Source organism: Aquarana catesbeiana, linkage group LG02 (assembly GCF_042186555.1).
Source record: "Aquarana catesbeiana isolate 2022-GZ linkage group LG02, ASM4218655v1, whole genome shotgun sequence".
In the NCBI taxonomy this organism is placed as follows: Eukaryota; Metazoa; Chordata; class Amphibia; order Anura; family Ranidae; genus Aquarana; species Aquarana catesbeiana.
In genome coordinates, this window is record NC_133325.1 from 78,646,884 (window position 1) to 78,674,611 (window position 27,728).

General features: G+C 42.5%; 1 protein-coding gene across 1 annotated transcript in view; it reads right to left on the reverse strand.

Annotated features, from left to right (window-relative positions):
• ANGPTL5 (angiopoietin like 5) overlaps positions 1-27,728 on the reverse strand; it is a 68,741-nt gene that overhangs the window by 19,992 nt on the left and 21,021 nt on the right. The window contains exons 2-6 of the mRNA XM_073617856.1: positions 27,474-27,651; positions 21,599-21,702; positions 15,359-15,452; positions 13,455-13,555; positions 8,694-8,814 (exon numbers count right to left, since the gene is read on the reverse strand). Of these exons, the coding sequence (XP_073473957.1) occupies positions 8,694-8,814; positions 13,455-13,555; positions 15,359-15,452; positions 21,599-21,702; positions 27,474-27,651 (598 nt within the window). The remainder of the gene's footprint in view (positions 1-8,693; positions 8,815-13,454; positions 13,556-15,358; positions 15,453-21,598; positions 21,703-27,473; positions 27,652-27,728) is intronic.

The window sequence follows — 27,728 nt, forward strand, 5'->3', positions numbered from 1 at the left end:
AGTTGCTGCAATGAAATTTCAGGAAAATGGACTAGCCTGCTGCATCATTTTTTCACTCTGATTTTCAGGGTGTCTTTGAATTCAGCCCTCTGTAGATTGATAAATTTTATCAAACGATGTGGCATCCTTTGGTTCCCAAAACATTACCCAGTCCATATCAGTATAGATATCCAGCATGATATTTTTCCCCGTTGAGATCTGATGTGTTTTCAAAGTTTCTTTAATTTTTTTGAGCAGCGTACTTTCTGAAGTCTGTGTATCCTCCTTTCTCAATCCCTGTCCAATATCCCCAATCATATTAAACAAAAAGCCTACAGTGGGTGTGCTTGGGAATAACTCTACTGCATCACAAGCAGGGGGTCTCAGATCACTAGATTACCAACATAAGGAAATGGAGTACATTGGTACACTACAGCATTATTTGGATGATATACTGAAGTATTGAGCAGGTAGGCCATGATTCCATTATACATCTTATGGCATAATTTTGGGCTCTGGTTTCAAAATAGGACAAGTATTGTTCATTTTGATCTTCATTTCATAAAGGAAACGCTGGCAAGCAGTAAGGTCTCATGCACACCGGGGTTCTTGAAAATGCCCCCCCCCCCCCCCCATTGCAGGTTGGGCTGGATTCTGGCTTCCTGCAACTTCTCCATACCCTTTTCCCTTATCTCCATGAGAGCTATAGTATGTGTTATGTTTGCAGCCATGTGTCTGGTGGGGGAGTTATCCCCTGGGACGTCCCTTGCTGTTGGGATGTATTCCACCTGTTTGGTGGTCCCTTCTTGTGGTTACTATATGTTTTTCTCTCTTCAGTCTTCTCTTCCTTTTCTTCCCTTTTCTTTCTCCTACCCTTTTTCTGCTCTCTCTCCTTGGGTCCCAGGGTCGGCAAGCCAGTCAATCATCACCTAGGGAATCTGTCGAACCTTTCTCTGTTGAGGAGCACTTCCACTCCTCCACACTATGGCAAGCCCTCAGTTGAAAATACACTCACAAAACATCCATGGCTTTAATTCACCCATCAAGCGATCCAAAGTGTTCCACCATCTTAAATCTCAACGGGTGGATATAATATGCCTACAGGAGACCAGGTTCGCCCAGTCCTCCACTGCTAGGTTCCCCCCCCCCCCCCCCCATTATCCAAAGTTTTATACTGCCTCAGCCACTGAAAAACAGAGGTGTCTTGATCGCATTCAAACGCAACCTTCCGTTTAATTGCGCATTGGAGCTTGCTGACCCTACGGGCCATTATCTACTCTTTTTTATGGGTGACTCTAACATTACCCTCAACTCGACCTTAGACAGATGATATGCTCAGGGGTCTACCCCCTCCCACAAGGCTCAGATGTGTGCAGTCCTGCAAACTTTTGCAGGACTGGAGGGAGCTCCAACCCACTGACCGTGACTTTACCTATTACTCCAAACCCCATGACAGCTTTTGCAGGATTGACCATGTTTTTATGCAGGTACATCACCTTCCACTGGTTCGTAAGATCTCTATTCTTTCCTCACCATGGTCTGATCATGACCCCTTGATTTTCTTGTTTCTCTCTCTGGCCCTACTAAGCGTCCTTTTTTATGGTGAATTAATGAGTTCCTACTGTCCCCCCAGGCTACGAATCTACAAATCCAATCTTTCATACAAACATATTTTGCTGACAACGTCCACTCGGTCGCATCAGCTGTGTCTCTGTGGGAAGCCCAAAAGGCTACAGTTCGGGGTCATATCATTCAACTTGCATCAGCACGTGAACGAGACAGAGAGCATTGCATCACAGAACTACAGTCTCTTCTGACGGCCACTGATGCACTTTGGAAGGCACGTCCCACTGCTACATATAGAAAAGCTTGAGACACCCTGGTGACAGAGCTTAATCTTCTCTCTACCTCCTGAGCTGAAAAGACCCTACGATGGGCTAAGCACAGGTACTATACCTGTGCAGATAAACCATGTCCTATGCTGGCCAAGAAACTGAATTTGGTGGGAAAACTCTATAAGCCTGTTCGACTCCGGACGAGAACTGAAGGTCTTACCTTTAATCCTGAGCAAATCCTATCTAGATTCTCTGAGTTCTTTTCCTCACTTTATACTAAACCAGGTCCATTTCCCTTACAGAAAGCACAACAGTTCTTCCAGGACCTAAACCTTCCTTAGCTTCCTGGTGGCGCATATGAAGCTCTCAATGCAAGCATCTCAGAAGCTGAAGTTCTCCGGGCAATCAAGTCCCTGAAGCCCCCTAAGGCTCCGGGCCCAGACGGATTCTTCGGTCTTTACTATAAGACATTCCCTGCGTTGTTAGTACCTCACCTTGCTAACTACTTCAACGCTAAAGCAGGGCTCCTTGGCCTCTCCTGATGCTTTAAGGGCACATATTGCAATGGTCCTGTAAGAAGCCAGAGGATGTTAGTGAACCTCAGGCCTTCCGACCGATATCGCTTCTGAATAATGACCTGAAGATCCTAGGTAGAATCCTGAGCATCCGCATTAATCAATATATAGGCCACCTGATCCACAGGGATCAGGTGGGTTTTGTGCCAGGGAGGCAGGGAGGCAGGCAGGCTGGTGACAATGTCCGCAAGGTGGTTCATCTTATTCATCTCATGCAGCATCGGAAAATCCTGGGCTTCCCTCTTTCCTTTTTATAAAGCCCTCGACACCTTGTCGTTGGAAAACCTGCAATTTGTGCTCTCTCGTTGGGGTTTTGGGGAAGCCTTGCTGACCTGGATTCAGGCTTTATACTCAGCCCCTACAGCTACGGTACAGTACTTTTCAGCACCCTTCTCTATCCATAGGGGCATGAGGCGGGGGTGCCCCCTTTCCCCAGCTTTGTTCCTTTTGGCTTTGGAGCCCTTAGCACTCGCACTTCGCACAGACCGGAATGCGACTGGAATCCCCTATGCAGGCCATGAGTTCAAGTTAAGCCTCTTTGTGTCAGAGAAATGGCAGAAGCCGGACTTGCCAGTATTGGCACTTCCCTGTGCGCATGCGCGGCAGAATAGCGCTCCGGCGCATACGGGTGCTCGATACAGAGTGGCGGCGCGGGCTCGCCGAAGCGAGCACAACGTGAGATCCCCCTGGCTGGCCTATAAATGGCGGTCCAGCCCCTTGTCTAATTGCTGGTTTGTCCTACAGCTTCCTGTTCCTGTTCCAAGTTCTGCTACCTGTGTTTTCCTGTTGTGACCCGGATTGACCCTGACCTGCTCTAATCTTCTCCAGTACTTTGACCCCAGCTTGCCTAAGGACTCCTCTACTACCTGCTTCTTGTGTATGACCCTTGCTTGCTTAAATGATTTCTCTACTACCTGCTTCCTGTGTATGACCCTGGCTTGTGTTAAAGGACTTGCTTCTGCTGGACTTTCTGTGTTTGACCCTCGGCCTCCTCCTCAAGACTCTGCTCCAGTCTCTACTTTTGGATCTTTGGTGTTAGAGCCCTGGCTGGGCTTCCTATTCCTGCTTGGTGCCAAGTCCACCCTTGCACGGTACATCAGCCCTACAGGAGATCTTCACGCAAGTCCCATCTACCTGCTGGTGACCCGTGCCTCTCTGTGCCCTATACCCTCTGTACCACTTTCAGGGGTAGAGTGCGCTCAGTTGCAAGGGGAGCCGCTCTTAGCTTAGCGGCCTTGGTGAGTACCTGACACTTTGCTGACGACGCTCTTCTGACCTTGACTAATCCCCTTACTACCCTCCCCAACTTGTTACGCCTCTTGACACATTTCTCATCCTTTTCGGGCCTCTGTATTAACTTTTTCGTTGGACAACCATATACAGTGAATATCTGGGAGTTCGGCTGACCCCGACTTAGTCCTCTCTGTTCTCTGTTATTTACTATCCCCTGCTTAGATCCTTGACCACTCTTCTGTAGACATGGCAATTTCCACACCTGTCATGGTTGGGTCAAATCCACTCTGTAAAGATGACGGTCTTACCAAAATTCCTCTACTTTTTCCGCACCCTACGAGTACGGGTCCCTCCACATTTTTTCTGCCTACTCCAGAGCAGGATCATGCACTTTATCTGGGCTAATAAATGCCCTAGAATTTCTAAGGCTCCCCTTTTTATACATAGATTGCAAGGTGGTTTGGGAGTTCCCCATGTCTCTAAGTGCTATCTGGCAGCTCAGATCTCCCAATTATCACTATTCCATGCTTCCTCCAATGTCCCTCTATGGGTGCTTCTGGAGCTCCCTAATTGTGCCCCTCTTTCTATGCAAGCGCTTCTTTGGCTTCCCCAGAAACTTTGGCCAACGTCATTGAGCCCTCTCATGCTACATAGCTTAAAGTTGTGGGACTCGGTAAGATACTCGAGCTCCCTTATGTCCCCCTTCCTGCCCCTGCTGCCTATTACTAATAACCCATTGTTCCCCCGGGTCTCGACCAGTCTCAGACATTCGCGTGGTGGAGCTCACGGGGCCTTACCCAGGTACGCCATCTCTTGACTACACATACTCCACCGATGTGGTCTGCATTCTGCAAATCCTATGATGCTCCCCAGGCAGAATTATTTTGTTTTCTTCAGATCCAGCACTGGATAACTACGTTCCGACGTACCTCCTCCTACCCGTTCCAGACATCCACTTTTGAACATATCTGTCTACATGCCCCGGGTTCCCCACGGGTTCCCCGGGCCTAATCTGCACCCTCTATGCAGCTTTGAATGGTCAATCATCTCTCACCTCACTCTCCTATGTGTCCCAGTGGGAACGAGATTTGGGACATGGGATCGAACCGGCGGACTGGAGCAGGGCCTGGTCTTCTGTAGCTAAATGTTCCTTTAATACTGCCATCTTGGAGGCAACATACAAAGTGCTGTAATGGTGGTATTGGGTTCCAGCACGTATTGCCCATGCCAACCTGACCTCTAGCGATCACTGTTTCCGAGGATGTGGCCATCGTGGGGATGTAATTCACACCTGGTGGGCCTGCCCACGATTAGTGGGTTTCTGGTCCCGAGTGTTTGGTTTGTTATTTTTTCTGTTCCATTTGAATGTCTGTAAAGAGGCCAAATTTGCACTATTACATTGCCCCATCCAGGGTTTGTTTGTTTGTCAACAGAACTTGGCAACCTATCTGTTTATAACGGCCAAAAGGACGATCACTCAAGCATGGAAAAAAAACACAGTCCCCTTTCAGGAAGTGAAAAACCGCTTGACATCCATGATGGTCAATGAACAAATGTCTAGTATGCTCAAAGACACGCATCCAAGTTCCTTAAAGTTTGGGAGCCATGGCTGGCATATGCCTTCCCTGAACTTCCTCTGGCTAGTATGGAACGGCTCTGACTGGTTTCCTGGGTGATCCCGGGTCCCCTTCTCCTTTTCTCCTTCTCTCTCTTCCCCCTACCCCACTTTTCCTTATTCTCCCCCTCTCTTTCTTATTTCACTCTGTTTTCTTTCTCTTAACAGGGCTATTAGCCCTTTTTGACTGCTAACAGATGCCCAAGACGATCTTAATGTAGAGTTAATCCATTTTTGTTCTGGTGATTCCTGTACTTATGGGGGTTACCCCAAATTATGTATGTTGCACTCAGGATTTCTGTGACCATTTAAATAGGAGGCTGCCCTTCTCTGTTTATGTTGTATTTTTTTTTCTCTTATGCACCAGTTCTAGCCCCTGCGTGGACAATCTAGGTGCCTTTGACATTGTTGTATATTTAGCACTACTTCTACAATAAAAACGTATTGAACCAGAAAATGTTTTTTTATCTGATAGATTAATTGGCTATTGTCTAAAATTGGCCCTAGTAGGTGTGTGTGGCTCTAAAAAATTCAATTGGAGACCCTGATAACACTGGCAAATGATGGGAGGGGATGTAGATGGGATGTCATTAAATTTGACTTGAAAGACAGATGACATAAATACTGATAGTTACAATGGGGGCATGAATTTAGGGGCTTATTCACATTGGCACTCAGCTCCATACAGTGTGAAGAGCCCTTTGTGTACTTTTCTGTACTATGACTAAGCTGCATGCAGACAGCCCATATTACTGAATGGACATGCATCGAATGTACGGACTCGCCTGCCAAGTTTGACAGGTACACAGAAACAAATCTATAGCACTGGATGCACAGGCTCTGCGTCAGTGTTGGTGTACCTGTCCCTGTGTACCTGTCAAACTCAGCTGTGCAGGTGAGTCCGTACAGCCAATACATGTTCATTTACTATTATGGGCTGTCTGCACGCAGCTCAGCACTAGGACAGAAAAGTAAAGAAAGGGCTCTTCACACTGTATGGGGTTGAGTACCCTTGTAAACAGGGCTGGGACAAGGGGTGGGCAGGAGGGGCGGCTGCCCTGAGCACTGTTGTATCATGTGAGGTGGGGGGGGGCACCATGAGGAGTTTGGGAGGGAGGGGATTTGTGCTGGGTGGGGGAATTTGGGGAGCAGCAGGGGTTAAGAATTATTATAGGAGGGGGAATTTGGGAGGGTGTGCTAGGAAAGGTGATTTGGGGGATTTGTTTTGGGAGGGGGGTGAGGGAAGAGGATTTGTGGTGTTTGTGCTAGAAGAGGTGATATAGTAGAGGGAAAAGAGATTGATGCTAGGAGGGGAATTTTTTTTTTTTTTTTTGGGGGGGGTGGATTTGTGCTAGTAGGGATGAACATGGTGTATTTATTCTAGGAGGGGAAATGTGTGTGTGTGTGTGTGTGTGTGGGGGGGGGGGGGGGGGGGGGGTTGGGGTGGATTTGGAATGGGAGGAGAGAATGTGTACTTGGAGTTGAAATTTGAGGGGTAGAAGAATTGTGCCAGGAGCAGTGATTTTTTTTTTTTTGGAGGGGGGATTTGAAGAGAGAGGATTTGAGCTGAGAGGGGGAATGGGGGGGCAAAGATTTGTGCTGGGAGGGGGGATATCAACCGGGGGGGGAGTATTTGGCCTGGGAGGAGGGGGAAGTTATGCTTAGGGGTAAGCATGCTGACATATAATGCTCATACATCTTGGGGGGAGTGCAGTTTGACATTTTTGCCCTGGGCTCCAGATGACCTTGTCCCAGCACTACCTGTAAATGAGCCCTAAAATCGAAAATCAATGTTGCAAAGCGTAACCCTGTATTTTTGCTTTTAAATAAATATTTTAATAGAGTAAAAGTTAATCATTAAAAGTAAAGGCAAACTTTACATATTTTTGCTGTATGATTTCCATATTATTTAATTGGCTTTAATGCTGGCAATCTTTCTCCTATCCTAAATGTTCTTTTGTTTGTCTTCCCCAAGCCTAATGAAATGTGTGCATGCAACTAGAACTGTGAGTCATGCAGCAAAATGAGTCACTGCAGAACAGTCTGGCCAAGGTACTGGAAGATTAATTTTAATTTAAGGAAATAAAACAGGATTTCATGAATAAGTAAAGCTCTTTCTATCACTGCCTACAAGCGCGGCCTACCTGTAAAACTCCAGAACCACTTCTTGTTCTCAGCAAAGGAATAAATACTTTTTCAACTATTTATAACATTCGCTGCCTACCTGTAAATCCCCATCACCATTATGTGTATGTAAACCCTAACAATGAACTTTTCTTGATAAAGGAAAAAGGAAGTCTTGAACAACCACACTACTGAAGCAATCACCCTTATTTAGAAAATCGCCAAACAGGGTAAAAGCATCAAGGAATCAGCAGCGGAAGTTCAGGGTGACCGGCTGACATGTTTTGTGCTACGCTAGCCCTTACTCATAGCATTGGCCTTTCAGCAAGTTAGGTTGAAAAAGGACACAAGTCCATCAAGTTCAGCCAAAAAAATATATATAAAAATTCCATATACTCAATCCTTTACCCAGTCGATCCAGAGGAAGGCAAAAGAACCTTTAATGCATGATCCAATTTGCTCCAGCAGGGAAAAAAAAAATCTTCCCTCATTGCCCAGAAGACAATTGGATATTCCCTGGATCAATAGTCTCTGGTGTTATTTTGATATAGGTCTATACATCAGACTAAAGCAGGGCTAAGGGAGGAAGAAAGAGGGCAGAGGAATTTAGTTCCAAAAGAGGGTCAATTCTTGCAAATGAAGGACAGTTGGGGGCTATGCATCATCTCTCCAAAGTTTCAGTAAAAATATTTTTTTTTTACATTTTGCAATAATACTATATGTTTAAACTTTGGTCAGTTGAAATTAGAAGGGCAATATTCTGGGATTTGTTATGTGCTAGCCCCCTCACTATAAAATAGTGGGTTCCCAGCAGCCATTCGTTTATTGAGAGCTGACAGCCTGTGTAGGGAGCATCAGTGTACAAATTTGGTTCCAAAAGAGGGTCAATCCCTCCAAATGAAGAGCAGTTGAGGACTCTGCATCATTTCTCTAAGATCTTGGTAAAAATCTATTTTTTTTATTTTATTTTGCAAGCATATTATAATAGTTTCACAAATTTAAAACTACAGTTGTATATGCTATGTTTTAAAGGAACCCAGATAGATTTTTATTTACCTATTTTACACAACTCTGCTATCCAGCACCTATGACTGCTTCATCCAACTCAGCAGGAGTGGTGCTAATTACAGAGCAGGAAATTCAATGTGCTTGAAACCACAAAGTCATGCGCTGTCCTGGAATTAGCACCACTGCTGGGATCAACCTCCAGCACCTGATATGATAAACCAACAGGTTCCCTTTAAAACACAAGGTGTACTTTATAACCACGGAAATCTCCTTTATAACATTGCCTACATGGAATAACAAAAAAGTCTTTCAATATTCGTCTACCTGAAAGTTCTCCAAATCCTTCCATGTAGTCAAGCCAAGTTCTCTGGAAATCAATTGTGCCATCAATTCTCTTTTGAAGGACGGTCCATCCTCCTCCTCTGTAATCCATGTCACAAAACGCCTAATAAGACATTACACAGAAGAGTATACGTCATAGTAATATAATAAAAAAATAGTATTATCATTCTGCAGAAATAGGTTTATAATATCATGTAAACTGTAAAGCATCAAGCTGTAAAGTACATTTTAGAGTTTCTCTAGGGTCTATAAAGGGACATTATACTTTGCATGTGTGTTTTGGCACCCTATTTTTCTGGGCCTTTGCTCATATTAGTGTCAACACATCATTACAAACTTTCTACCACCAGAAGCATTGCTGTAAAAGACACATTAACAATGTTCCTATTTGTAAAACCCTTAGGTTTTGTGCTGGCACCATCATATACTTGGAGATGCTAAACTATGCATCATATGGAAAAATGTATCCAAGTTTTGGGTAATTTACTAACTAAAAAAAAGGATGCTTCACATTCACAGGATCATATCTTTTGTTATATTTTACACTAAAGTAGCTTACGGGTCCATTTATAAAGCAGCAGCATAGCCATACATTTGCTCTAAAAAAAAACAAATAAATAAATAAATAAATAAGTAAATAAATAAAGACATGTTTACAAAGCACAGTAATGTGCTTTACAAGTGTGCATTGCCTTTTGCTTGCTTTGGACTCCAGTGCTGGCACAGCCCCTTATAGGTTCTATTGAAAGCACATTTGACAGGGTGACAATGCAGGAGAGCAGTTGGGCGACCGGGAAAGAACATTATCACCCCAAAACAGGAATTTTCTGAACAAGAGTCTTCATGGCAGGATCACCAATTTTAATAAAAGCTGCAGATTTAGGATCTATTAAAGGGACTAAAAATGACTTTTCAAATTACATAACATTTTAAAGTATATACGATTTACTGTAGCAGTTGGTTTACATCTACTTTAATGTATTTCCATGCTTGGATTCAACTGCAGCATTCATCTTACTATTCACCAGAGTTATAAAATTGTTGCTGCACTGGGAAAAGAAGGAAATGCCAACATAGGTAATAGACTAGCTTAACCACTTCAGCCCTGAGCCTCGTTTTGAGATTTGGTGTTTACAAGTTAAAATCATTTTTTTTTTTTTTGCTGGAAAATTACTTAGAACCCCCAAACATTATATATATATATATTTTTTTTTTCTAACACCCTAGAGAATAAAATGGCAGTCGTTGCAATACTTTCTGTCACACCGTATTTGCGCAGCGCTTTTACAAGCACACTTTTTTGGGAAAAAATACAGTTTTTTGAGTTAAAAAATTAGACAACAGTAAAGTTAGCCCAAATTTTTTTTATGCTGTGAAAGATAATGTTACGTCCAGTAAATTGATACCCAACATGTCACGCTTCAAAATTGCACCCGCTTGTGGAATGGCGATATACCCAGCCGAGCCAATCTGCCGCAGTAAAACTGTGGCGGCTGGTCCGGAAGTGGTTAAAAATAGGCAATGTTTAAAAAATTCTACAGGTTGCATGTTTTTAGTTACAGAGAACTATTGCTCTCGCTCTAAGGATCATGGCAATACCTCACATGTGTGGTTTGAACACCGTTTTCGTATGCATGCTTCTGCACTTGGCGAGACAAGGTGAGTTTAAAAAAAAAATTTTTTTTAATTATTTATATTACCTTTTATTTTTTATTTTTACACTGTTCTTTTCAAAAAATGTGTGTCACTTTTATTCCTATTACAAGGAATGTAAACATCCCTTGAAATAGAAAAAAAGCAAGACAGGACCTCTTAAATATGAGATCAGGGGTCAAAAAGACCTCAGATCTCATATTTACACTAAAATGTAATTTAAAAAAATGTCTCTTTAAGAGCTATGGGTGGAAGTGACGTTTTGACCTTGCTTCCTCCCTGCAATGGTATGGAGACAGGTAGGGGCCATCTTCCCCTAGCTCATCTCCATACCTAACAGGGAGAAGGACGCGATCGCCTCCGGTAAGCAGGCGGAGGGCACTGGAGCGCAGCGGGAGAGGGGGCCCGCCGATAAAAGTAATCTTGTGGCGAATCTGCCGCAGAGACCACTTTTTTCTGAAAACGGACCGCCCACTGAAAAAGAGAATAGCTGGTGTGTGCTGGGGGGCTGCTACACACAGAAGGTTTTTTTTATCTTGATGAATAGAATGCATTAAGATAAAAACCTTCTGCCTTTACAATTCCTTTAAGTTTCTAAAGATTTTTCCCCCTTCATGACCAGGTCATTTTTTGCTATTCAGCATTGCACTATTTTAACTTTCAACTGCCATGCAACACTGTACCCAAACAAAATTATTTCATTTTTTTCCACACAAACAGAGTTTTCTTTTGGTGGTATTTGATCACCACTGGATTTTTACTTTTTGCAAAATAAATGAAAAAGGCAGAATGTTTTGAAAAAAAAAGAATATTTTTTACTTTCTGCCATAAAACATATCCATATATTATATATTTTTTACTTTCTGCCATAAAACATATCCATATCCATTTTTTTTTAATCTAATTTCTTCATAAACTTTGGCCAAAATGTATTCTGCTACATGTTTTTGGTTATAAAAAACTCAATAAGTGTATATTAATTGGTTTGCGTAAAATTGGTTTGCGTAAATCAGCGACTTATAACGGGACTGTGATACTGCAGCAGTCAATCTGACACTAACTGATGCTGGGGGGAAATGACTAACTGCCACTGACATCACCAGTGACATTAATACAGTGATCAGTGATAATACTATACACTGTCACTGTACTAATGACACTGGCTGGGAGGGGGTTAACATCTAGGGCGATCAAGGGTTAAAAGTGTGCCTAACTATGTGTAATGTGTGTAAAGTGTGCTGCTTTTACTAACTAATCTCTAAGTTTCTCACTCCTGCTTTGCAGGGATGAGAAACACAGAGATTGTTCCCTGTGTACAGAGCTCTGTGTTAAATATCAACACAGAACTCTAGGTTGTGAATGTACATGATCAAATCATTGTCTGGCGCTTGCAGACAATACAGCAGGAGCTGGTTGGGGGCATGCATTTGTGCACCCTAAACCCTGCAGTAGGCAGCGGCATACAAGTACCTCGCTTTGCCTACAGCCACAGCTTGCTCGCAGTACAATGCGGACAGGCAGGCGGCAAGTGGTTAAAGGAAACCTACACTGACAGATTATGGGGACTGCTATTGCTGAACTCTCCTTCTGAAAATGCTATTTCTGTAACTATAATTAGTTTGTACACTGAGCCTAACATTAAAGGCCCATTTATACCAGGCCGATCCGTATGATAAATATTTAAGGGTCAGTGCTCAGGCTATCAAGGTCCTATAAGTTGGATGTCGCTCACTAGTGAGGGTGCAGGTTGAGGAGGGTCCAGACCCAAAGTACACTGCTGAAAAAGCAAGAGATAGCCCTGCCGCCGCACACCTCGCCCCCAGCCCAGGTAGTTGGCAGGTAAAAGCAGTCTCAGCTTGATTCATCCAGGCCCGTCCCCAACATGTTTTGCCCTGCCCCGGGGCTTAATCATGGAGATGAGGGTCTGCTGTAGGCTGATCGGTATGCACTCAAGCATGCATGAATGAATGGGCTGCCGAAAAGGCCACAACAGACTAAAAATCACAATTGCAGCAAATTTCAAAAGGACAGAGCATGATAGTGAGTTGCCATGTTTCACAGTGTGTTGGCTACGTATTTACAATGAATGGCAGCATACCCATGTACATAACATGCATTACTGCCCTTTGCTGTAAAGCTCATGGTAGTGTTCACAATACTTCAGTGCACTGGTGTGAATGGGTCATCAAGGATCCTCCAACACTTCATACCATACAGACTTGCCTAAACCCAATTTTGAACATAATGCCTTAACGCTTAACTCCCCAAAAGTTAGTTCTTAATCTATGACTTAACACATAACCCTTAAACCCCAACTACAACCAGAAGAGGCTTTTTAAGATTTTGTGTTTTTGTTTTGGAGTAGGGAAACGTTAACCCCTGAAAGATTTTAGAGGCTGTCTATGTCCTTGTTGATCAGGTTTATATAGATGTCCCCACACCAACCTCAAAGTCATATCTCATGCTACAGTCCACCCCACCAGGTACTTTCTGGGGAAACACAGCAAGAGAAATAGATCAGCAACAAAGATTGTCAAAGCTCTTTTTTTAATCATATCTCCAATGCATCCGAACAGTATTCAGATATAAAATGTGTCAATAATATAGACTGTGCCATGCTTTATGTACAGAACATGAATAAACACCAGTTACCTACCCAGCATAGCCATGCTTCCCAATGTGGTCCAAAAAAGTTTTTGCAGGTGTTATGCTTCAACCTAACCCTGACAATCCCTAAAGTAAGCCTTTAATGCTTAACCCACCTCTCTCCCCAACACTGAATACATATCCAACTCTTTCAAACCTATTCCTAAACCTAACCCTAAAATTGAAACAAACCCCCCCAAACTCTGACCATAAAATTAGTCTAAACTGAGCCCAAACATGAAACCCAAAGCCCAAACTTTTACCCTGGTCTGGAGCAGCTGCTCTGAAACCTCATAGCTCTGCTTTGAAAAATGTGACCTGTCAGCGCAGAGAATTTATATCTATAGTTCATAAGTATGTAAGGTTCACAACCATTTCAAATACAATCAATCAAATATTTTTGCTTTCAGCAAAGTAGGCACTGTAAGATATTTGCTTCATTACCTCAAATGAAAATTGTGTTCCTTCAGGCTGTATTATATATATTCCACTTGGTGCTTTCGAAAGGGTTCCAAAATTGTCCTTAATATCACTGCAATCAAAGCCTATGTATAGAAATAAGAAGGACAAAGTTTCTGTCTTGCATACACCTCTAATAAATGCTTTAGTTTTTCAACTCCACACAGTTTGATCCTTGCCACCTCACTATTGTAACTCTTTACCTCTCCACAAGCTATCCCCTCTTCAGTCTATCATTAATGCTGCTGCCAGACTCATCCACCTTACCAACAATTCAGTGTCTGCCACCCCTCTCTGCCAATCCCTACACTGGCTTCCTATTGCCCAATTAATGAAATTCAAAACACTAACAATAACATGCAAAGCCGTTTACAACTCCGCCCTAAGCTACATCACCAATCTTGTCTCCAAATATCACCCAAATTGTGCTCTCCACTCCCCCCAAGACCTCCTACTCTCTAGCTCCCTTATCTCCTCCTCCCATGCTCCTCTCCAGGACTTCTCCAGAGCATCTCGCATCCTCTGGAACTCACTACCCCGATCTGTCCAGTTATCTCCTACTCTGTTCCCTTTAGGCGATCCCTGAAAACTTCAGCAAACAACAGAATCTTCTACTTCCTCATCAGTTCATCCCTCACAGTTACTAACTTTTGTTAAACCAGCCACACCCTATTAGACTGTAAGCTCGCAGGAATTGTCGCAAGCTCGCATTGAATTGTATTGTTGATGTATTGTCTCCCTTTATATTGTAAAGCACTGCACAAACTGTTGGCGCTATATAAATCCTGTATAATAATAATTTATATTAAGTAGTACCCGTCAGCAAAAAAGATTGATCCAGTATTCCTTTTAAAGCGGTAGTAAACTTAGTTGTTTCAACCCTATGTTTCATATAATGCAATGTATAACGTTAATATGAATCAAAGCGCCGCCATGGCAAAGCATATCTAATGCTTCTTACTTGAAAAAATATTATTTGTCTAAAATCTCCTTTTACAGTTAGAGCCGCCATAGTGACTGCTGTCTTCTGCGTCCACCAACATTCTGACTTCTGCCCTTACTCCCTATCCGTGTCCATAATCTCGCACCTGTTCAGTACAGCATTGCAGCTCTCCTGTGTAATACTACTCTCTCCTGTGTAATACTACTCTCTCCTGTGTAATATTACTTTCTCCTGTGTAATACTACTCTCTCCTGTGTAATACTACTCTCTCCTGTGTTACGCTCGCTGTGCTTACAACCCCTGTGACATATTTGAGTCACATGGGGTTAACACTCAGCTTGTGAATGTGAAGCTAGTCTCGCAGGATGTAAACACCATTTTTCCGGCATGAAGAGCTTGCCTGAAAAATGGGACTAATTGCGCATGCGCCGATGACGTCATTGCTCAGAAAATGAACGATTGCACTGAAACAAAGAAGGTAGGAAGCCATCTACACGCAGCAACTAGTTGACTCTTTTATAATGAGTAATATGCTGGAAATTTAATTGGATGGGTTTACTACCGCTTTAATTGGAATGATATGAAGCACCCTTTGTTGATGTCAACAGCTCTTGGCAAATTGATAAACAATATTTTTAAGTATATTTAAATCAATAAATGTTTTTTCATTTTGAAACTAAATAAAAAATTTTTCTAACTTCCTCTCGTGTCTATGTTTGGCTATGGAACAGGAAGTGAATGAACATCCCCCAATGTAAGACAGATGGCAAAAAAAATCAAATATGGTATTTAATTCTTCCCAATTCTGTCCACAACTAAAAAGAAAAAAAAGATTGACTTTAGATATACTTTAAGTGATTCTATAAATGAAGGCCATAGTATTCTGGTGGGATATTATATCATACACAACATTTTTCAAAATCTTTTTAAAAACGATTATCCTTACCATGAGTTTGAAAAGGTCTGTGAATGAGGGGGTCTGTGTGTTTTTTCAAGACCTCTGCATTCAAAAGAAGAACCTTATTGGTTAGTTCACTCACCTATAGGTGCAACAATAAAATAAATAAATATCTCCACTAAAGTATGCAACAATACACATTTAAAGTAGAACTATAGGCAAAACATTTTTTTTTTTTTTTTTCATTTTGAATAGAGCAAGGGAGGGTTATAACTCCTGTCAGATTTTTTTTGTTGCTATCTGTGTCCCATTAGGGGGATTTCCCTTCACTTTCTGTTCCATAGCCAAACAGGAAGTGAGAGAAAATTCCAGTAAATTAGGGGAAGTCATTGGGGAACTCCCAGGTCACCAGAACTAGTGTGCTGATTAGAAGAGTTCCCCTCTATTACTTTTCTGGGGACAACCCAAAATGTAGGATTTTCTTTTACGTTCACTTTCAATGATAATGGTAAACAGGATAAATAGAGAGGGTGAATCTCCTTAACGGGGATACAGATAGCAATAAAAACTGACAAGCGTTCTAATCCCTCTGCACTCTATCCAAAACTAAAAAAAAATATGTTTTTCCTTTGTTATACTTTAACCCTGCATTTTTATATGTATCTTGATCCTATTCATATATGTCATAGCAAGATTTAGTCAAATACAGTATATTGTTTATTGAAAGGTTTCCTTGTAAAACTTTAAAAGATTCAGCTTTGCGTGGATTAGGGTGTTTCAGACATTTACAGTATCTCACAAAAGTGAGTACACCCCTCACATTTTTGTAAATATTTTGTAAAGTAGTGAGTGTACAGCTTGTATAACAGCATAAATTTGCTGTCCCCTCAAAATAACTCAACACACAGCCATTAATGTCTAAACCGCTGGCAACAAAAGTGAGAACACCCCTAAGTGAAAATGTCCAAATTGGGCCCAATTAGTCATTTTCGCTCCCCGTTGTCATGTGTTACAAGGTCTCCGGTGTGAATGGGGAGCAGGCATGTTCAATTTGGTGTTATCGCTCTCACTCTCTTATACTGGTCACTGGAAGTTCAACATGGCACTTCATGGCAAAGAACTCTCTGAGGATCTGAAAAAAAGAATTGTTGCTCTACATAAAGATGGCCTAGACTATAATAAGATTGCCAAGACCCTGAAACTGAGCTGCAGCATGGTGGCGAAGACCATACAGCGGTTTAACAGGACAGGTTCCACTCAGAACAGGCCTTGCCATGGTTGACAAAAGAAGTTGAGTGTACATGCTCAGCGTCATATCCAGAGGTTGTCTTTGGAAAATGGACGTATGAGTGCAGCACTCGTACATCTATTTTCCAAAGACATTCCTCAACCATTGCTGCAGAGGTTGAAGGGGTTGGGGGGTCAGCCTGTCAGTGCTCAGACCATACACCGCACACTGCATCAAATTGGTCTGCATGGCTGTCTTCCCAGACGGAAGCCTCTTCTAAAGATGATGCACAAGAAAGCCTGCAAACAGTTTGCTGAAGACAAGCAGACTAAGGATATGGATTACTGGAACCATGTCCTGTGGTCTGTTGATACCAAGATAAACTTATTTGGTTCAGATGGTGTCAAGCGTGTGTGGTGGAAACCAGGTGAGGAGTACAAAGACAAGTGTGTCTAGCCTACAGTCAAGCATGGTAGTGCGAGTGTCTTGGTCTGGGGCTGCGTGAGTGCTGCAGGCACTGGGTAACTACAGTTCATTGAGGGAACCATGAATGCCAACGTGTACTGTGACATACTGAAGCAGAGCATGATCCCCTTCCTTTGGAGACTGGGCTGCAGGGCAGTATTCCAACATGATAACGACCCCAAACACACCTTCAAGACAACCACTGCCTTGCTAAAGAAGCTGAGAGTAAAGGTGACGGACTGGTCAAGCATGTCTCTAGACCTAAACCCTATTGAGCATCTATGGGGCATCCTCAAACGGAAGGTGGAGGAGCGCAAGGTCTCTAACATCCACCAGCTCCGTGATGTCATCACGGAGGAGTGGAAAAGGACTCCAGTGGCAACCTGTGAAGCTCTGGTGAACTCAGTGCCCAAGAGGGTTAAGGCAGTGCTGGAAAATAATGGCGGCCACACAAAATATTGACACTTTGGGCCCAATTTCGAACAGCAAATTTACACTGTTATACAAGCTGTACTCTCACTACTTTACATTATACCAAAGTGTAATTTCTTCAGTGTTGTCACATGAAAAGATATAATAAAAAATTGACATAAATGTAATGGGTGTACTCATTTTTGAGAGATACTGTACATGCTAGACATAGAGTAGGGCACCAACCAAGCTGATAGCTGTAGTGTAATCAGGACACCTCTCTGCTATTGTACAGGTAATTATGCAACATATTTTTTTACAGAGTGCCTCTCAATAAGTTTTTAATGATAGAAACATGGTTGATTTAAGTCACTAGAGGTGGCAAGAATAATACTAGTCAGAACTCAAGGCTTCCTGTTCTGCTTGGGCCTGGGATGCAAAGGGAATTCACAGGGACACATTTGAAGTCTAACACAGGTGCTTCCAGGTACTACAAAGTACATGGCTTTGATCACTATTGTTGGAAAAAAATGAATGCTAAGTCAGGTTTAGGGCCGGGCACTTATAGGCAATTTTTGGTTTTCAGGATTTTTTACAAATAAATATCTGAAAAGTGTTGCGTGCATTTGTATTCAACCCCCTTTACTCTGATACCCCTAACTAAAATCTAATAGAACCAATTGCCTTCAGAAGTCACCTGATTAGTAAATAGTCCACCTGTATGTAATTCAATCTTAGTATAAATACAGCTGTTCTGTGAAGCCCTCAGAGGTTTGATAGAGAACCTTAGTGAACAAACAGCATCATGAATGCCAAGGAACACACCAGAAAGGTCAGGGATAATGTTGTGGAGAAGTTTAAAGCATGGTTAGGTTATAAAAAACTATCCCAAGCTTTAAACATCTCACCGAGAACTGTTCAAGCCATCATCCGAAAATGGAAAGAGTATGGCACAACTGCAAACCTACCAAGACATGGCCGTCCACCTAACCTGAATGGCAAGGAGAGCATTAATCAGAGAGGCAGCCAAGAGGCCCATGGTATCTCTGGAGGAGCTGCAGAGATCCACAGCTCAGGTGTGAGAATCTGTCCACAGGACAATTATTAGTCGTGCACTCCATAAATCTGGCCTTTATGGAAGAGTAGCAAGAAGAAAGCCATTGTTGAAAGAAAGCCATAAGAAGTTCCCTTTGCAGTTTGCGAGAAGCCATGTGGGGACACAGCAAACACGTGGAAGAAGGTGCTCTGGTCACATGAGACCAAAATTGAACTTTTTGGCCTAAAAGCAAAACGCTATGTGTGGCGGAAAACTAACACTACACATCACCCTGAACACACCATCCCCACCCTGAAACATGATGGTGGCAGCATCATGTTGTGGGGATGCTTTTCTTCAGCAGGGACAGGGAAGCAGGTCAGAGCTGGGAAGATAGATGGAGCCAAATACAGTTCAATCTTAGAAGAGTCTGCAAAAGACTTGAGACTGAGGCGGAGGTTCACCTTCCAGCAGGACAATGACCCTAAACATACAGCCAGAGCTACAATGGAATGGTTTAAATTAAAGCATATTCATATGTTAGTATGGCTCAGTAAAAGTCCAGACTTAAATCCAAATGAGAATCTGTGGCAAGACTTGAAAATTACTGTTCATAGAGGCTCTCAATCCAAACGGACAGTGCTTGAGCTATTTTGTAAAGAAGAATGGGCAAAAATGTCACTCTCTAGATGTGCAAAGCTGGTAGAGACATCCCCAAAAAGACTTGCAGCTGTAATTGCAGCGAAAGGTGGTTCTACAAAGTATTCACTCAGGGCTGCTGAATACAAATGTACTCCACACTTTTCACATATTTATTTGCAAAAAACTTTGAAAACAGTTTATTATTTTCCTTCCACTTCACAATTATGTGCCACTTTGTGTTGGGCTATCACATAAAATCCCAGTAAAATGCATTTATGTTTTTGGTTGTAACATGACAAAATGTAGTAAATTTCAAGGGGTATTAATACTTTTTAAAGACACTGTTTGTATATATATTAGGGGTGCACCGAATGGAAATTTTGGTACCGAAAATGAAGAATGCACTAGGCCTGAAAACCGATACCGAAAATTACAGTTTTTAAAAAATATTTATATTTTCATATACAATTGTATTATATTTGACTTTTTAATTAATATCATCAATTTAAATGAATATTAATTTATTGTTGGCCATTATTGGCACCTTTAGTGCAAGAAAGACTCAGGAAAAATGCAGTCTGTAGTCTCTAACCATCTGTTGTATCATGTCCTCAGTCTCTAACCATCTGTTGTATCATGTCCACAGTCTCTAACCATCTTTTGTATTACGTCCTCAGTCTCAAACCATCTCTTGTATCATGTCCACAGTCTCTAACCATCTGATACAGGAGACTGCAGACATAATACAGGAGATGGTCAGAGACTGCAGACATAGTCCGCTTATCTCCTACTTTATTAGCACTCAGAAGATCCCTGAAAACCCTTCTCTTCAGAGAAGCCTATCCTACCCACACCTAACAACTGTACTTTCATTTTTTTTTCCCATCTGCTCATCCCCCACAGTTATTACCTTTTGTTTCCACTTGACCCTCCCTTCTAGATTGTAAGCTCTAACGAGCAGGGCCCTCTGATCCCTCCTGTATTGAATTGAATTGTAAGTGTACTGTCTGCCCCATGTTGTAAAGCGCTGCGCAAACTGTTGGCGCTATATAAATCCTGTATAATAATAATAATAATAGTACAGGAGATGGTCAGAGACTGCAGACATGATACAGGAGATGGTCAGAGACTGCAGACATGATACAGGGGATGGTCAGAGACTGCAGACATGATACAGGAGATGGTCAGAGACTGCAGACATGATACAGGAGATGGTCAGAGACTGCAGACATGATACAGGAGATGGTCAGAGACTGCAGACATGATACAGGAGATGGTCAGAGACTGCAGACATAGTACCAGAGATGGTCAGAGACTGAGGACATGATACAAGAGATTAATGCAGCCTCACCAGTTTCCATCAGATGCAGCCTGCCTGTTCCTATCAGATGCAGCCTGCCTGTTCCTATCAGATGCAGCCTGCCATTGCCCATCATGCAGCCTGCCAGTGCCCACCAGATGCAGCCTGCCTGTGCCCATCATGCAGCCTGCCTGTGCCTATCAGATGCAGCCTGCCTGTGCCCGTCATGCAGCTTCCCTGTGCCCATCAGATGCAGCCTGCCAGTGCCCATCATATGCAGCCTGCCAGTGCCCATCATGCAGCTTGCCTCAGCCCATCAGATGCAGCCTGCCAGTGCCCATCAGATGCAGCCTGCCTGATGGGTACCCAGATGCAGCCTGCCTGCATCAGATGCAGCCTGCCTTTACCCGTCATGCAGATTGCCTGTGCCCATCAGATGCAGCCTGCCAGTGTCCATCAGATGCAGCCTTCCTGTGCCCATCAGATGCAGTCTGCCAGTGCCCTTCATGCTGCTTGCCTGTGCTCATCAGATGCAGCCTGCCTGTGCCCATCAGATGCAGCCTGCCTGTGCCAGTCATGCAGCCTGCCTGTGCCCATCAGATGCAGCCTGCCTGTGCCCGTCATATGCAGCCTGCCAGTGTCTGTGGATGCAGCCTCACCAGTGCCCGTCATGCAGCCTAACAGTGGCTGGATCAAAATGGCGATCTCCGTGTGTCACGGAGCTGTATTTGAATTGGCCGGGCCACAGTAACAACGTCCCGCCTCCTGTGATCATGTCACGCTGATTTAATGTCCCACCATTGGATCAGTGTGTCGTCTGTCACAGGAGGCGGGACATTGTTACTGCGGCCCGTGCAATTCAGCTCTGCGACACACGGAGACCGCCACTCTGTGCGAGGCAGGAGAGGAGGATGGAGGATTGGGGTGAGCCAGCATGACACCCCCCCCAATGGGCGGCACCCCAACCCCCCCCCCCCCACCCAGGCCCTGCCCCATTTTCGGCTCCATTATCTGCAATATTTTCCTTTCGTCAATGTGCCGAAAACACAATTTTCCACAGTTTTTTTTCGGCCGCCAAAATTTTGGTGAATCCCTAATATATATATATATATATCATACACTTTAAAGATTCTTATAACAATTCTAATGATACGATTTTAAAAGAAAAAAATATGTATCATTGTCTGCTTTTTATAACATTTGCACCTGATTGGAGAGGAATTCCATAGATTTTTGATGTTCTTCCATCATACTCTTTACCATCCTCTTTGTGCTCCTAGCATAGGAAATAAGAGAATTTTGTAGATTTCCTTGAAAAGAAAAACATAAAATGTGGCATTGAGATTATAAGAAATCCATTTACAGTAGTTCTTAAAAGAATAGATTTAAATAATAAACTATTGCCTATTTATTTTAACCACTTTAGCTCTCACACAAATACCCCATTTGGACAAAAAAAATTTCTACATTTCAGCGATGGTCCTGCTGATTCTGCAATAACTTTTTCATCATTACCTATTACCCAGGTAATATTTTTTTCCTGGAATAAACAACGCTTTCTTTTGGCAGTTTAGTCTTGCAAAAATTATTTTATTTTCAATGCAAACTCTATAGGCAAAATAACGTAACAGAAGGAAAAAGGTCTTTTTTACATTTTATGTATTCTTTTTTATTCTAGTTTGTAGCATTGCATTAAAAGAATACATTTTATATATTCTTTTAATGCAATGCTACAAACTAGAATTAAAAAAAACACAAATGATAAAATGTTTACAATCTATAATTTACGTAAAAATAACATCATAAAACAAAATAGATATGGGCATAAAAGCTAATCTACTGTCGTATGATAATTGGTCTGGTTATTAGCATATGGTGTATAAAAATAAATCTTCATGTTTGATCAACAAAAGGGGTGGGGGATGCCCACTTACTACAGGGATGTGCAGTACTAATTGGATATAAATGGCCCAATCAATTTGTTTTGCCGATAGTCATCTTTGATGTGTGATGCATTGGGCAGCATATGGCACAGAAACATGCACTATAGTGAGAAGGAGAAGCTGTGCGTCCTATTACCATTGTTACCCGGACCTTGTCTGACCTGGGCAGTAAAGAACTGCATATGCATTTTATTTGCTGTATACTGTTGTAACTGCTATTTTTTTTTTTATGCAAAACCACACTTTTACATCTATGGGAAGATAAGCTTGACAAATTACAGCTATTTATAGTAGTATTTATTTCCATATCTATATGAAAATAAACAATGTTATCATATTTGTGGAAAGAACTAGTTATTATGAGCTAACACAGACATATAGGGAAAAATTTAACAAATCAGTGTATTCAAAACCTAAAAATAAACTTTTCCTGTTTGCTTTTTTTTAATCTATGACATAAACCATTGGAAGTATTTTGTTATAGCTGCTCAATAAGTACAAAAAATACCTGTTGATCCTGTCTGAAATTCAGAGCTGTCCTGTGTTTCGTTCACACCCCATTTGTTATCTCAAATAGTCCTCCCAGTTCTTACCATGGACAATAGAACATACACTATATTGTCAAAAGTATTGGGAAGCCTTCTTTTACACACACACATGAACTTTAATGGCATTGCAGTCTTAGTTCATAGGGTTCAATATTGAATTGGCCCACCCTTTGCAGCTTTAACAGCTTCGACTCTTCTGGGAAGGCTGTCCACAAGGTTTAGGAGTGTGTCTATGGGGATGTTTGACCATTCTTCCAGAAGCGCATTTGTGAGGTCAGGCACTGATGTTGAATGAGAAGGCCTGGCTTGCAGTCTCCACTCTAATTCATCCCAAAGGTGTTCTATCGGGTTGAGGTCAGGACTCTGTGCAGGCCAGTCAAGTTCTCCCACCCCAAACTCGCTCATCCATGTCTTTATGGAATTTGCTTTCATGTTAAAACAGGAAGGGGCCATCCCCAAACTGTTCCCACAAAGTTGGGAGCATGAAATTGTCCAAAATGTCTTAGTATGCTGACGCCTTAAAAATTCATTTCACTGGAACTAAGGGGTCAAGCTCAACCCCTGAAAAACAACTCCACACCATAATCCCCCCTCCACAAAATGATTTGGACCAGTGCACAAAGCAAGGTCCATAAAGACACGAATGATTGCGTTTGGGGTGGAGGAACTTGACTGGCCTGCCCACAGTCCTGACCTCAATCAAAGAGAAAATCTTTGGGATGAATTAGAGCGGAGACTGCAAGCCAGGCCTTCTTATCCAACATCAGTGCCTGGCCTCACAAATGCGCTTCTGGAAAAATGGTCAAACTTTCCCATAGACACACTCCTAAACCTTGTGGACAGCTTTCCCAGAAGAATTGAAGCTGTTATAGCTGCAAAGGGTGTGCCAACGCAATATTGAACCCTACAGACCAAGACTGGGATGCCACTGAAGTTCATGTGCATGTAAAGGCAGGCGGCCCAATACTTTTGGCAATATAGTGTATACTCTCCATGTTGTAAGAATAAGAAGAGTGGGAAGGGTTCAGTAGTTTAACATAGCATAACTAGGCAGGGATGACACCATTCCTTGAAATGTCCATAGAGAAAAGGGCATGTATTGTCAGTCCACAACAGAAACTTAGGAACTAAGTAAATTTCTGGCACATCAATAGACATGTTTCTGTATGTACAATGTCTTTAATAGATTAACACATGGGTATTGTAGAGATATGATTTTTTCATTTTATTTTACCCTAATATACTGTATGCTTCAGTCCTCCTCAGCCTTAAAATAATGTCAATGGTGGGGTCGGGCACTGATAAAGGATTAATCTAATTAAAGAAGAGCTTCAGTCCCCCCAAAAAATAAAAGTAAGCAGCTACAAATACTGTCGCTGCTAACTTTTAATAAAAGGACACTTACCTGTCCAGGGATCCAGTGCCATCCTTACCCCAGCAGGTTCTTTGCCAGTCTTTGGGTCCCCAGCGCCAGCATGTTTACAAAGGGAAGCCGGCTGTGATTCCTTGCGGCTTCAAAGCTGGATTCCCACTGCACATACGCAAGCCACACTGTGCTTTTGGAATGGTCTCTGCAGTCTTCTGGGACCTGCGACATGTCCCAGAAGGCTGCGGGCAAAGGGGGGGTGGGGGTTCAAACTTCTGCTTGAATCACCTAGGAAGTGGGAGCGGGTACCTGTCAAAACCAGGTACCTGCTCAATAGAAAAAAATAAAAGTGTCCAAATGCGGTAGAGGAGGGAGGGAGGGAGGAGGCGGAAAAGTGAAACTTCCCCTTTTGGGTAAGTAACGCTTTAATCATAATTATCCAACATTCTTTTCAGCTGCAATAAAAATATACTTTTTGAGTTTTGCTAAACATTTTCTTTTTTGCCCATTAGAAATGAGCAGTGCATTGAAACATCTGTCATAAGCCTGGTACAGACATATACTATTTTAGGCATACCCTACAAAACACTGTAGATATCAGATTCTCAGCGGGAGACAAGGAGAGACTAATTCAAAAGGGTTTAGCCAAGTGAACTGTCTTTTCATCTTGCTTTCGTGTCTTTAGGTTATACAGTGAATCCGGAAAGTATTCACAGCACTTACTAACAATACTCCATAATGACAACATGAAGGAAGTTTGTTTGAAATCTTTGCAAATTAATTAAAAATAAAAAACGAAAAAATAAATCACATGTACATAAATATTCACAGCCTTTGCTTAATACCTTGTTGAAGCACCTTTGGCACCAATTACAGCCTCAAGCCTTTTTTAGTATTATGCTACAAGCTTAGCACACCTATTTTTGGGAAGTTTCTCCCATTCTTCTTTGCAAGACCTTTTAAGCTCCATCAGGTTGGATGGGGAGTGTCGGTGCACAGCCATTTTCAGACCTCTCCAGTGATGTTCAATCGAGTTCAAGTCTAGGCTCTGGCTGGGCCACTCAAAAACATTCACAGAGTTGTCCCGCAGCCACTCCTTTGTTATCTTGGCTGTGTGCTTAGGGTCGTTGTCCTGTTGGAAGATAAACCTTTGCCCCAGTCTGAGGCCCGGAGCGCTCTGGAGAAGGTTTTCATCAAGGATGTCTCTGTACATTGGTGAATTCATTTTTCCCTCAATCCTGACTAGTCTCCCAGTTCCTGCCACGGAAAAACATCCCCATAGCATGATGCTGCCACCACCATGCTTCACTGTAGGTATAGTATTGGCCAGGTGATGAGCAGTGCCTGGTTTCTTCCAGACATTACGCTTGCCATTCAGGCCAAAGAGTTCAATCTTTGTTTCATCAGACCAGAGAATTTTGTTTTGCATGGCCTGAGAGTCCTTCAGGTGCCTTTTGGCAAACTCTAGGCATGCTGTCATGTGCATTTTACAGAGGAGTGGCTTCCGTCTGGCCACTCTATCATACAGGCCTGATTGCTGGAGTGCTGCAGTGGTGGTGGTTCTTCTGGAAGGTTCTCCTCTTTCCACAGAAAAATGCTGGAGCTCTGTCAGAGTGACCATCAGGTTTTTGGTCACCTCCCTGACCAAGGCCCTTCTCCCCCGATCGCTCAGTTTGGCTGGGCTGCCTGGTCTAGGAAGAGTCCTGGTGGTTCCAAACTACTTCCATTTATGGATGATGGAGGCCACTGTGCTCATTGGGACCTTCAATGCAGCAGAATTTTTTCTGTACCCTTCTCCAGATCTGTGCCTTGATACAATCCTGTCTCTAAGGTTCATAGACAATTCCTTGGACTTCATGGCTTGGTTTGTGCTCTGACATGCATTGTTAACTGTGGGACCTTATATAGACAGGTGAGTGCCTTTCCAAATCATGTCCAATCAACTGAATTTACCACAAGTGGACTCCAATCAGGTTGTAGAAACATCTCAAGGATGATCATTGGAAACAGGATGCACCTGAGTCCAATTTTGAGTGTTATGGCAAAGTTTGTGAATACTTGTGATTTTTTTATTTGCAAAGATTTCAAACAAACTGCCTTCAAGTTGTCATTATGGGGTATTGTTTGTAGAATGTTAAGCAAAATAATGAATTTAATCCATTTTGGAATAAAATGTGAAAAAAAATTGAAACACTGTGAATGCTTTATGGATGAACTGTATCTATGGAGTAACATTGGTCATACCAAGCACGAGAAGGCCCGAGCGGCGCCATTTCCGTCTGTGCTTTGCCAGGAAGGAGGCGTGTCGTACTGGCACTCGTCACAGAAGAGGAACAGCGCCCTACCACTCCGCGGTGCTCGAATTTGCTGCGAACGTTCGGTTTGAATATGTTCAATTCGCCTGCGAACAAACGAACACCTGATGTTCAAGTCGAACTTACGGACTTACATCAGGACCATCCCTATCCAAAGTTACATAGATACTTGGAATCTATACTTGATACCATTAATCAAGCATTTCAGTGTACCTTACCCTTGGATCCCAAATGCTATTTATTAGGTATGTTAGATGATGTAATCTCAGATGCATTTGTTAAGGTAACAGTCTCCAGGGCCCTGTTTTAGGCTTGCAGAGTCATATTGCTTCACTGGAATGGTGCTTCCCTTTCCCCCCATAGAGAATGGGTAACTCATATGGACACCACTCTCAGCTTTGCACGGGTTATCTTCCAACATAGAGAATGCCTGTTCAAATTTGAAAAAGTATGGGGTGGATGGTTAGATATTCCTGGATTGGCCCCCGTGGAACTGGTGGAACTGGTCATAGATAGATTGCTGGGGTAATGTGCTGCTGGTCTCTACACGTTATATTTTTAAATGTAATCCAAGTCAATGGAATTTTGTCTGCTAATTTTTGCAGTTGGTTGAATTACACTTTGGGGGATAAGTGGGACTTGGAATGGCGTGTATCCACTGTATTCATTTTGGACTGGAATGGAATATTGGTAGAGAGTTTGTACTGTTGTAATCATATGCAATGGAGGTATTTGGATATCTGTTTAGTTCTGGAACCTGTATGTTTGTATGAACCTAATAACCAACCAATCAGGTGAAATTTCTGTTTTCCACAGCAACCAGATTCCTGTGGTAGGATGAGCAAAAGTTCAATTTATCAAACAATACGGAAGCATAATAACAGATAACAGAAAGGTCTTTCCACTTACTGCACATGTTAAGTTTTTTCTCCCTCATTATTAAGGACATTTCTTGGCAGAGCTGAGCACATTGTTGGTTACTTGCTGGGACACTTGTAGACTTGAGTTTTCTCTTTGAGGAAGAAGTTACGTTTTTAAGAGTTTCTTCTATGACATTGACTGAAGTGATCCCACCCATTACATTCCCCTAAAAGCAAAAAAAAAACAATTATAGTTAAATCAGTTGTTGTATAAAATGGATTGCATACTACAAGGCATTATACT